At 37.8% G+C, this 13,081-nt stretch overlaps 1 protein-coding gene across 1 annotated transcript in view; it reads right to left on the bottom strand.

The window, feature by feature from the left end:
* grin2ab (glutamate receptor, ionotropic, N-methyl D-aspartate 2A, b) overlaps positions 1 to 13,081 on the bottom strand; it is a gene marked incomplete at its 3' end in the record, with an annotated part of 103,425 nt that overhangs the window by 4,553 nt on the left and 85,791 nt on the right. Inside the window, exons 11-16 of the mRNA XM_079261435.1 lie at positions 11,959 to 12,127; positions 9,360 to 9,513; positions 7,943 to 8,068; positions 2,817 to 3,046; positions 1,941 to 2,101; positions 106 to 293 (exon numbers count right to left, since the gene is read on the bottom strand). Coding sequence (XP_079117561.1) covers positions 106 to 293; positions 1,941 to 2,101; positions 2,817 to 3,046; positions 7,943 to 8,068; positions 9,360 to 9,513; positions 11,959 to 12,127 — 1,028 coding nt within the window. The remainder of the gene's footprint in view (positions 1 to 105; positions 294 to 1,940; positions 2,102 to 2,816; positions 3,047 to 7,942; positions 8,069 to 9,359; positions 9,514 to 11,958; positions 12,128 to 13,081) is intronic.

Genomic DNA, 13,081 nt, shown 5'->3' with positions numbered 1-13,081 from the left:
GAGAAAGCTGAGCACAACCTTTCAGACGATATGCCTACATTAACTAACACATTAAAAATGTGAATAACTGACATTACAGCTTGTAAATTTGTCTGAAGGCCTTACCATCTCCAATGATGCTCAGTATGGCCAGATCAACGAGCCGTTTCCAGTAGGATCCTTTCTGTAGGGCAATACCATAACCTGTGGTGGCAAAGATGTAACCACTTCCAATGGTTACCAGCTTACAGCCATCATCTCTGCCTGCCATGTAGTTTAAGACTGCAGCATCATAGATAAAAGCATCCAGCTTTCTGTAAGGAAAGGATACAGTTCAAGTTTAATACAAAAACTGAGGCCTGATCTTCTACTTTTTGGCTCTGTGAGGACAACTCTGAACACACAAAATCCAAGTAAATACTTTCAGATGTGAAATAATAATGTAGAAAATGGATCAATTATTTTTTTTTTTAATCACATATTTTTCCAATTCCAAGCCTTGATATTGCTTAGTGAAATCTAAAAAAGCTCAGTCTTCTTTAATGCATGAGAGTTTATCCATATAGAAAAAAGCAATAATGTGTATTGTATAACCCCAATTCCTTTCCTTTTATTTACATTTTACTCAACATCCCAACTTCATTGGAGTTGGGATTGTATGAATAGTTCTCTTTCAGTGTTTGTAAAATAAAAGTAAAATTGGACCAACAGTCTTCACTGATGAAGCTATAGCCTATGAGCTTGTTATAGATAGAAATAATAACAGTAACAGTGTTGTTTACTTCTACAAACAGCAGGTTTAGAAGCTTCACCTTAGAACTGATTTGACAATGGATATAGATCAAGACTTCTGTCCAGTGTGAGTGCTTGTCAAGATAGCTATGCTTTCTTTTTATTGCAAGTTTTGACATCATTCTGTCACAATGAGCTGCGTTCAAAGTTTGGACATGAAAATTTATATTTTACATGGGAGTCTTGAGATGTGAAATATGTGGTTAACACAAAATTTAGGATTTGCTTTAAACCTTTACTGCATGAGGTGGATCGATATTTTATAAAAACTTCATTATGGGAAAAATAGTTTTATATAATGGAATGAATATGCCCTGCAGCCCCCTGTGTTAGTTATGTATGCATGAATGTAAAATGCTTTAAACTGAACTGTTTGCCAAAGGGAATATACTTAATGAACACATGGTGTTGCAACAGTTTGAATTTTGTTACTGCAAAGATCATTTTTAAACTATCTTTCATTTATTTCATTATGTACAAAATTTGATGACAATATCGATTAATTTAGTTACAGAAAGAATTTAAACTGTTTATCCTGAGTCACAGAAAAAGTGGCTTTACTTTCTTCAGTCAAAATAATTATTTGTTTTTTCTCTGTTGGTTAAATATTGATGATTCTGCTGAAAACTTTCATAAAACAGTTTAAATGTTGCATAAACAAGCTTAATATATGAAATCTTGGAAACAAACCTTATACATTAGTTATGCTGGAACACTAACGTGATTAATGCAGTGGCATAAAATGCAACAAAGTTAAATTGCGTTTGGAGAAAGTATCCTAAAGATCAAAGCAAACAAATAAATGCACTACAACCATCCGTCTATGAGGGTTCAGGAAGAAGAATAAAAGGTAGCAAACTTAGGAGCAAATTACACTCTCCCTGTTTTGGCAGCTTCCTCTTTCCAGCAGCAACAAGACTCGATAATGAGCACTTGCAAACAGTGTGTGCATTTTGCTGTCAGCTGCAAAAACACTCAGCTCAGCTACTGCAGCATTTTAGTACAAACTAATGCTAAGCCCCGTGGGGTTGGGTTCTAGTGTGATGCAATGTCTTACTTTGTTTGTTTTCACATGTTCTTAAGCATATGTGCTGTTTGCAAACAGGATTGCCCCTTTAGGTATAATAAATCCTGATTTGATGTGAGTTGGCTTGACAAGTTTACATTACCCTGTCTTGAGGCTGACCAGCGCATCCTGGACGCCACTCTGGTGGTATTTAGTCATGTACTGATGCATATCTGGATAGTTCTTCCTGATGTTGCGCTCAGTGCTGCCGTTGGGAACCGTTCCGAAACGAAATGGAGGAGAATAGGAGTATGGGCTTTGGAACTGCAGGGGGAAAAATAATGAATGAAACAGAGATGCCAATTGTTTAAAGAGGCAACTAACAACATGTGACAGGAGGGATGGAGGGGCGAAGAAACAAATAAAGTCGGAAAAAAAAACCTCAACAGCAAAAGATAAAAAAAAAAAGGATTTTCAGATAGCAGTAAGAAAAAAAGGAAGACAGAGGAAAAAAAAAGGGGGAAGTAGGAGCAGGGACAAAAATGTGAAAGTGAAGGAGGAACACATAGGAAGAGGATGAGGGAATAGTGACAAGAAGAGACAGAGGAGAGAGGAAAACGGAGAGACAGTGGAGTGAACTCATCAGTCATCATCATTGTGTGTCCAGTGTAGTGTAAGACTGGCCGAGGTTCTGCTGACACTGCCAGGCTCTGCAAACTACACACACACACACACACACACACACACATATCTAAATACAAACACACACGCCTTTGATCTATGCAGGCTGTGTGCATGTGTGCGTATGTATGTGTGTGCATGCATGTGCGTCTGTAGGTCTGCTGCGCTGGCAGTGCTACTGAGGTGACAGCTACGGCCAGTGGATTTGGGCTGTGAAGCCCAAGGGCACTCCCCAGAGAGTCTTGTCTGGCCGCAGGCCTGGCATCCATTACAAGAGCAACCCTGGCTGTGAATGCATTTAGTTTTCTGTGTGAATGTGTGTGTGTGCATGTGTGTGTTCATATATGTCTAATCCTACCTTCTTGTCAGACAGTCCAGTGACTTGGTCCACAAACTCTTCCTGGATCATGAAGGCAGCCAGATTGGCAGTGTAGGAGGCCAGGAAGATTACAGCAAAGAAGGCCCAAACAGATACTATGAATTTACTGGTGGTGCCTTTCGGGTTCTGCACCGGCACAGAGTTGTTGAACACGAGACCCCACAGCAACCATATGGCCTTACCGATGGTAAATGATGGACCATGTGGGTCTGAGTGAGCAGCACATGGGCAGTGCAAGCAATAAAAGAAAAAGATGAAACAGATTAGGAAGCATTTGGCTGAGTTTGTGAAATCAAATGTAAATTCTACCCCTTAATTTCTGCCTATAAACTGCAAAAAATGTATGTATCACATCTTGATCTGAAAAGTAAATCCAGAAGTGCTTCATTGCAATTCTTGCAATTTTACTTATAACCAGGAGAAGATGGCTACTATAGCTGCAGGAACTATTCCAAAGGAAAGAAGTCCATGACAACTTCTAACCTGATTTCTAACATCAGTTAAAATCAGTTCATGAACCAGTTATATTTATTTTCATTTTTGTCTCATTCTGAGTTAAAAAATTATAACGCAGCCTAAGTTGTTGTTGGGTGTACATTTGTCATGATGGAGTTGGCAGTATGGGCATATGCTCTTTCTGCGAGCTGTACAGTCAGGTGGAAAACAAAGCACATCCCATTCTGTTTCCAAGGTTTTATGTATCAGGACAAAATAAAAATTAATCTAAAACTCACCAGGTCAAATAATGTAAATGCACCTCAAATGCACAACACAATGCCATTACATTCACTGGCAATTTGTCATTAAACAAAAACAAAAACTTAGTCAAAATGCAGAAGCAGTTTGTGGAAAAGCCTGTAAAAGACACATTTACTGTTTCCTTCTGAATAAAGAGGGTAAGCAGCAATGAGATGATCATCAAATACACTTTGTTAATTGATCATCAGCAGGCGTGAACACCCATTATAAAAGTTGCCTTCGGTTTGTTGATCTGAATTATTTATAAATCGGTTGTGACAAAAGGGTCCAGCAACAAAGTCACACCTAAAAAGCTATGCTTTGGGATTTTATTGATCAACACACTTCACAGTTGGAAGTGACTAAAGGATTAGTTGATCCCTAAGGAGAAAAAAAATTATTTGCTGGAGTAAAAGAGTTTGAGTTCACTTAAGGGACAGTGACAGTGAGACTCACACTTTTCCCACAAATCTGTAGTCTATATTGAACCATTCATGACCAGTTCTCTGCTCGAACCTTGATGCATCCTACCACCCAAGAATCAAGAGTCACTCTGACATCTGGCAGAGGTGTGTGATTTTTTTACTTTGAGACGACATTCTCTTCCCCCCAAAACAACCTTAAAAATCAGCTCCTGCTGGCATTTGGAGCCCACACTCCTATCTTTATAGTTGGCAATTGACAGTTGCCAGAGATCTCCTACATTTCTTACCTTTTCACATTATTTTAGATCTGCTTCAAAACTTTAAAAAGGTGCCAAGCTCTAGAGCCCTTTTTTTTTTTTTTTTTTTTTTTTTTGTAGTTGATCATCTTATTTCATTCTGCTTGAATAATTCATTCAAACTGCTACCTGTGTAAAACTGGCTGTTTTGGTGATACATAAATTGTGGTCAATACGTACAATGTTTTTATTTGTTGTTTAATTGTTTGTCTAAATTAGGATGTTCCAGTATGAGTGAATTAGGAAACAGGTATGTTTTCAATATTAATTCAACGTTAATATTAAACTTGAAATTTAAACCCGTGTTTGATCTGTGAAGCGAAGCTGTGAAAGTCTGACTGCTCCCATTGTCTGAGAAGGTAAGCCAAGCCTCTCTTTTGTTTCTTACAGTTTTAGTCCAACCTGTGTATTTTTCTATTCTCTTCTCTGCTTTGTGTCTGAAATTGGTCCTTTTTGTAACTTCTGCCCCCTTAAAGGATATCTTTTCCACTACCATAATTCTGACATACACTAGATTACCAAAAGTATTTACTCATCCATCCAAATAATAGATGTCAGGTGTTCCAATCACTTCCAAGGCTACAGGTTTATAAGATCAAACAGGTAGGCATGCAGACTGCTTCTACAAATATTTCTGAAAGAATGAGTCGCTCTCAGGAGTTCAGTGATTTCCACCATGGGACCGTGATAGGATGCTACCTGTGTAACAAGCCCAGTCATGAAATGGCCTTTTTACTAAATACTTCACAGTTAACTATCGGCTGTATTAGAACAAAACTGAAGCAATTAAAGACAACAGCAGCTAAGCCACAAAGTGATAACCAAGTAAAATGACAGAGCGGGGTCAGTGGATGCTGAGGGGCATAGTGTGCCGAGGTTGACAACTTTCAATTGTTACAGACCTCTGAACTTCATGTGGTCTTTAGATTAGCTCCACAACAGTGCCTAGACAGCTCCATGGTTGGCTTTCCATGGCTGAGCTGCTGAATCCGAGCCCTACATCACCAACTGCAATGTGTTGGATGCAGTGATGTGAAACCTACTGCTGGACTCTAGTGCAGTGGAAACGTGTTCTCTGGAGGGACAAATCATGTTTTTCCATTTGGCAGTTGCCAGGACAACGGTACTTGTTTGACTGTATTGTGCCAAGTGTGAAGTTTGATGGAAGGGGGGTTATGGTGTGGGGTTTTCCTTCGGCAGCTGGGTTTGGGACCTTAGTTCCAGTGAAAGGAACTTTGAATGTTTCAGCATACTAAGAGATTTTGGACAATTCCATATTTCTAACTTTATGGGAATAGTTTGGGAATGGTTCATTCCAGTTCCAACATGACAGCACACCAAGACACAAAGCAAGGTACAAAAAACCTGGATGAGCTGGTCTGGGGTGTAAGAACTTGACTGGCCAGCACAGGGCCCTGACTTCAACAAGATAGAACACCTTCATGCTTTATAGGGAACTCAATGGAATACCTTGAAATTAGAAATTTTAACCTAAGATTGTCTTTCTGGTATGTACCAAGACCTCCATTCTGTTGTTACATTAACAAATAAAAAATGTTTCATGCTGAATATGAAAGAAAACAAAGTGATCAAAAATAGTCACTGGCTCCATAAAGGGTTAATGATGAGTTAGGGTGGAGACTGCAAGCCTGGCCTTCTTGTTCAACCTCACAAATGGGCTTCTGGAAGAATGTTCAAGAATTCCCATAAGCACTTCTGAACATTTTGGCGAGGTTTTCCAGAAAACTTGGAGGGTGGGCTGACATCATATTAAACCCTATGGATTAAGAGTGGGATGCCACTTAAGTTCTTATGCATATAAAAGTTGATGAGCAAAGACTTTGGGCAATATAGTGATTTAGGCATTAAAAGGGTAGCGCATTTCACCCCAACCCCCCTGTTTTGTTCTGTTTTATTAGCTGTATGCAATATAATATTACTTAGTTGGGATGAAAATTTCTTATCCATGATAAAAAAAAATCAACAAATAATAAAAATGATTAAAAAAAAAAAATAAATAAAAAATCAGGAAATAAGTAAATATGGGTGACACACAGTGTCATTGTGTGTCCGTCTCTTTTAAAGCTGTTGTACCACGAGAGCTGTCAAAGTTTAAGACTTAAAGAAGACATTTTGTTGCTGCCAATCAGTTTAGGTTGTAAAGCCTCAGTAAAAATCCCCAAAGCTATTGCTGCTACAGGGAATTTTATAGGCTATTGAACCACTGATGTCCTTAGTTTTTAACACACTAATTCTGCATTTCGGTTTAGTATTCTCAAATTAAACAAAAAATTATATGAAATATAATATCATATGTGGTTGTTTATTCAAGGTTGTATATACCTAATTGATCCAGTAAGGACCAAATAACATTGCTGTTTTAATTATTATTTCCTGACATGTCAAATCTTAGAATTGAGAGGCAATTTATTTTTCATGCAAGTTTAAATCAGATCTACCTCAGTTGTCACAGGAGATGATAATAATAATAATAATAATAATAATAATAATAATAATAATAATAATAATAATAATAATAATAATGATAATAATAAATGTGTTGGAAACACACATGATTTAATAGTGTCTATATCCATCTTCTTTTACTGTTTATTGTGACTGTATTGTTTAAAATATGATTAAATTGTTCAGTACAGAAGTTGTCTGTTTGTGTATGCAAATAATCAAATATACAACATTGTTTTCAAGCACAAAAACTCTGCAAAAGTAAATTAAATTGAGAGATTTATGATTCAGCTTGAGGGAGTCATGTATTTTTTAAACTGGAAGTATTTGTTATGTAATTAGTAATGAATAATGGGGGAATAATGTGGAGTTGGAAGAGAGAGGCTATTTAATGTAATAGGGCCAGAAGGTGGCATTGTAAATAATGTGATAGTAATACTGGCTTCAATTTTTATGTGCACACACATTTTGCAGCACTTGTTGCTACATTTACATAGGTAGGAACAAAGAGCAAAACAAAAACAAAAACACAACAACAAAAAGATTTTTTTTTAAAAATTAAAAATAAAAAGCAACAATCCAAATGAAGTAATTAAACCTGTATTTAGACAAATGGCAAAGCTATGAGGCAATCTGCTGAAGCAGTAGACAAAGAGAAATCACAAGTAGTTTTATCACTTATTTTTGGATTGATTAAAGCACTTTTATAAACTTGTGAGAATTAAAGTTTCTGGCACATCTGTGTCCCTTCCTCTACCGCTAACTTTTAACCAGCACAACCTGCTGGATGCATTTTTATATTTTTGATCATCTTCCTCATTGATTGAGCAGCAGGAAAAATAAACAGAAAAATCTATACTAAAAAAGTGAAATATAAAATAAATAACCAAGTTGTTTCTGAGCTTTTTGAGTCCATGTGGCCACAACATTAATAATCAATAATATAACCAAGGCGGAAAGTTCCACGTTTTTAATGACTCCTCAAATTATAGTTTTCTTTTTCTGTTTTTTTTTTTATAAGAGAATGGTAACATGGTGCAACTTTGCCTGATCTATCTGATGTCAGAGCAATAATAGGTCACTTTATTTGCTTCAGGGAAAACTTGGATTTGTGCTTCTTGCTGCCGGGAGAAATGATTGGTGCGATTTCTCTGATTTCTTTGTGTCTGTGTGAGTCTACCTTTGCCTTGGGCCAAGTTGCGGTTGAAGCCCAGTGGACTGATAAACTCAAAGAGAAAGACGGCGATGGCTGTGACAATGAGCAGCATCACAAACATCATCACCCAAACTGATGCGCTGAAGGGCTCTGAGAAGAAGGAAAGAAAGAAAAGACAAAGTTTAAGTGAAATTAAGTGCATGAGATGGAGAGACATTCAGGAAGAGTAGGAGATGCATGAAATAAAAGAAGGGGTGGACAAAAGGAAGATAAGAATGAGGAAAAGATGATGGAGAAGGTTCAGAGGGAGAAGTCAGGTGGAGTGACAGGGGAGGGAAGGAAGGAGAGAGAGAGAGTTTACGGGAGAGTTTGACGGAGCACATTTCCATATTTCTTATTATTCCCTTGGACGAGAGCTGAGAGAGGGAGAGGCTTCAGGCAGGGGAGATGGTAGAGAAAAAGGGTGAGAGAAAGAGGGAGAGACAGAGGAGGGGTGGGAGAGACAAGAATCAAACTCCAAGTGATCTGATGTGCCCTGCTGTGGGCATGTGTATGTGATCTATTTGTGTGTATGAGTCTGTGTTTGGTGTGCAGCAGGGCAGCAGTTCAGAGAGTGGGATGAGTGCCAGATACGTTGAACCCAGACAAATTGTATGTGTATGTGTGTGTGTCACTGTATGTGTAAGTATGTGACTGCCAGGGTTAGCCAACCCTGAGAGATTGTGCGCTGAGGTGCCTCTAATATGAGTGCGAGAGATACTGAACCGTCACTGATACCCTCGCCCAAGCGCAATGCACGCACTTACGCACACACATCATCATAAGCTTTAACATTAAGTACACACACAAAGCACTCACCCCTTAACATAAACATGGCCACACCACATCCATTCTCCACACATCCTTGACGCAATACACAAATGTCCCAATATATTAGTGCAATATTATAATTTTTTATGTATTTCCCTTACACACAGGCATTCTGACACATGGCTTGATACACAGAGACCGACATACGCATGGTCCAATACACCCCCTCGCTCCATGCCTCGCTCCAATGACAATACAAGACATTAGGCAAGCATAGAAGAGCATTTCAGTTTCTAGTCTTCCTAACAACTGGAGAAGAGGAGTACAAAGAAGAGGAGAAAAGGGAAATATCAAGAGTCCTTTGTCTGAGTTGACTTTTAAAAAGAAACATCTGGCATGCTTCACATCCTCCACTCTGGTAGAAATATTAATGTGATAAGGGGGTTGGGGCCAAGATAAAGTCAGAGTACAAGTGCAATTTGGCCAGTACGTATTGTCTGAATAAAATATTCCATTTTAATTTCAGGTTTTTTGCCAACATTAAAGCACCTCCCTGTTATTGTGCCCCTAGATGTAAGTTTACTGTGGGAGGGCGTTTGTTTTAGGAAGCCATATAAAATAACAGGTTTACCGAGGAAGGCAGAAGGAGAGACGGTTCCATTGCTACGTGACACCATGACGCTGATGCCGGTTTCGACAAAGGGCACGGAGAAGTCAATGACCTCTGACCTCTCTTCGTTGATGGTCAGTGACCCCACGGCCATCACAGCCTTCTTGTACACCACCTGGCAAACAGAAAGTACATTACTGAGTAGATTACACTGGCACTTGATGTGTTTTTCATATTAGTTGGAAATGAAATATCACAAACACAGAAGGTGTACCACAGAAATGAGGACAGTTCCACTCATATTATGTATATACTGTATATATATATATATATATATATATATATATATATATATATATATATATATGTATATATATATATATATATATATATACACACATACTGTATCGGACAGACAGTCTACTAATAAAAATAGGGATTTCAGTGTGTAAAAACCATTTCAAATCTGCACCTATAAATGTTACCATCATCTATGATCCTATTGCCATAATTCATTTTAAGATGTTTCACTTTTAACCTTTAACAATTTTAATCTGACAGGATTTAGCTTTAATTTCATCTGATTAAATAAATTATTTCGAGAAAAAGATGAAGGACAGTGATAAAGTACGCCTGAAAGAATCCTGCTTCTTTCTGACCCATGCCCATGATGGTACACTTAAAAGACCATGGAGAGATATTTATTTAATGAATTTTTTTAAATAATAAATGTTTTTTTAAAATATTGATGGAAAATTAAAAAATATAGCTAAAAATTAAATATTGATGTTCAGAATTGAAGAATTGGGTTGCAAATGTCAGGTAGCATTTTTAAAAAAGGTATTATAACTAAATTTAGCATGAATATGCAGAATGAGACTTGTACTGTTGTTGTAGCCAAAGCCAGATATATTTCATCTGTCTGTACCCTTCAGATCTTTTATTCTCTGCAAGGAGATAGAACAACATCATTGCTACTTTATTATCATCATCAGTGGTGAGATATTTAGAGCTAGTCCCACATCTCTCCCATTTTCTGAATTGGAACTATTAAAAACAGAAAGGCTACAAGTAAAAGCAATTGAGGAGTAGCACAAACAGGAAAAGGGTGTTGCAAAGTGTCCAGCCCAGTCTTCTTACCATAAACCTACTCCATTTAGATAAATAAAGGGAGAATTGCACAGCTGAAATCAGGCTGTTCTCACAGTAAAAAATGAAATAGTCTTTAACCCTTTTAGACCTTGACAGTATCGCTGGTACCAGATGGGATTGTCATTATGCTGCACATTGCGCGTGATTGCGATCCCGTCAAGACCACCGGCGCATTCAACATTGCCAGAAACTTTAAGCCTATCAGTCCAAAAGGGCTAAAACAATTACTCTGTATGGTGTTACCTTCACTTGTAGTTCTTTAGTTAGGAAATGGGAGTTATTTTAATACATGAATCTGTTCTTTGACTCGCGTATAAAGCAGGTTTTTCTAGGACTGCCTTGTTTCACCTGCGTAATAGCACCAATATCAGGAATATCTTGTCTCAGGTTGATGCAGAAAAACAAGTTCATCAGTTATTCTTTTAGTGTCTTTGCTGTAGACTTCAACTAGACATCCCGTGATGCACTGAGTTCTTCCCTTCAGTCCTATCTTATTGCAGTTTTTTACCCATCTATGTGTCATGCCTGCCTTGGGATCATCGGTCCCGACACTACACCTCCCAGAATTCCTATGTTCATGCCTTCATGGACTGTGCCTGTGTTCCTGTTATTACCCTAATGTGTTGTGCCTCTTTACCCATCTACTACCTTTGTGTTTTTAGTATGTTTCTACATTCATACTCAACTGGACTGTGTCTGTAAATTATGATTTTGTTCTGAACTGGCACAAATGCATGAAGGAAATTGAAATCTTGCTGATGGAAAAAAAAACAACAACTCACCTATCACCTTTTTTTTTTTTTTTTTTTTTAAAGTTTTATGTTTCACTTTAATGTCTGGTTTGTGTGTGCAACACATTTTGTGACTTTATCCAGGACAGCCAGACAAGTTATCCAGGTAAAATGGTAAAAGATATATGAGTTATAATACTGTTATTACACGCCTCTGTTTAACTGCAAGCCATGCTGTTTTTCTCAATTTAACCATGCTGTTTTCACTTAATCGCCAATGTAAAAAAGTAGATTGTAATCTGTATGAGTATCAGTCATTCAGAGAGGAATAGAAGGCAATGAAACAGCAAGTTAAATCACACGGATGCAGCCACCATATATAAAGACATTTCAAACTTAATTAAAAAACACTAGCGTCAAGGCGAGATTCCAACATAGAGATTTTTGTGTGAAACATAATCCTGTTCCTCCTCCAGTTTTCAAATGTGGATTTTTTTTTTTACCTCTTACATGAGAAGCTACAGTAAATTTGTGATTATTTGATGAAGTGCTGGGACACTTTGCTCTGCAGGGTTGTTTTTGTATGCAGTAGAACGAAAAAAAAAAAGAGAGAAAAAGCAACAGCCGAAAAAATTATACCATGGATATAAATGAACAGATTACAATAAATGTTTATGTTGGACAGCCATTATTAGTGCCTCCACAGAAAGTCAGACATACAAAATGATGTGTTTTACCTCTCCGACCATGCCGTTCCACACATTGTTGATCTTCTTCCCATGTTTTCCATTGGTGACCAAGTAGAGGTCATAGGTGAACTTGACATTCCTGGCTATCTTCTTCAGAATGTCAATGCAGAAACCCTTACAGCACTGTTTGATATAGGCACCTCCTGACGTGCTGTTACTGCAATGGAAGGTCACACAAACAAATATAAGCACACAATAAATTCTTTTCTCTTTTCTAATTTGGTGATGTATAATGAATGCAAATGCGTAGAGGGCGACTGTATCTGCACGAGCCCGCTTGCAGCACATCTGGTGGTTCAATCAAACTGTAAAACTAGAATTATGAAAGTGCAGTGTAACAATAAACTCTGCTGAAGGGTAGAAAGAGCTCGTACAGTGTGAGTGAGTGTGTGTCTCCCTTCGAGCCAGCAAACCAAACCAGATGAAAACACAAGGGTGCGGAGCAGATGCTGCCAGCCTTTAAATATAGTTACAGAGCAACCAACCCACATGATTAAAATATCAGCTGTCCTTTCCTTGTCTTGTTTCTCTCTTTTTCCCCCCGTTGCTGTGTACTTCCCTTTTTTCTGCTCTGCCTTTAAGAAGCTTCTTCTTAAAAACATAAAATACCTACACACAGTGCAGCCACACACAAAGGACAGAGAGAATGGAAACTGATGTTTAAGTTAACTTTCCTGACAGCCGTCTCCAAGGATCTCGGAGGAGCGGGCAAAACTGAATTGTTGGATCAAATGATTCTCATAATCTATTAAACCCTACCAGCTTTTTCCAAAAGCATTTCCATGAAAACTTAATTCCATTCCCATGTCAGCCATCTTTGATGTAGCATATATGGATTGCAACAGTAATTCTGTGACCTTTTCACTTGCCATTTTAGCTGACTCCAATTCATGAGAAAGTTCATGATGAACAGAGGGTTTCGCACTGACAGTACTCAGAGAAGACTGTAAGAGATATGGTAAATCAAAGGATTAAATGATCTTCAGGAGCAGTCAAATGTATCCATGGAACAGCTTAGTATGTGTGAAAGTGATTCAGTATGCACATTGTTTTTATATGTACAGTCGGTGCCTCAGGTGTTTGATTGCACACATACTGTATATATTAGTTC

Source organism: Telmatherina bonti (assembly GCF_933228915.1).
Source record: "Telmatherina bonti genome assembly, chromosome: 3".
NCBI lineage: Eukaryota > Metazoa > Chordata > Actinopteri > Atheriniformes > Telmatherinidae > Telmatherina > Telmatherina bonti.
The sequence above is the reverse complement of the archived record's forward strand: the minus strand, read 5'-3'. Positions and strand labels throughout refer to the sequence as shown.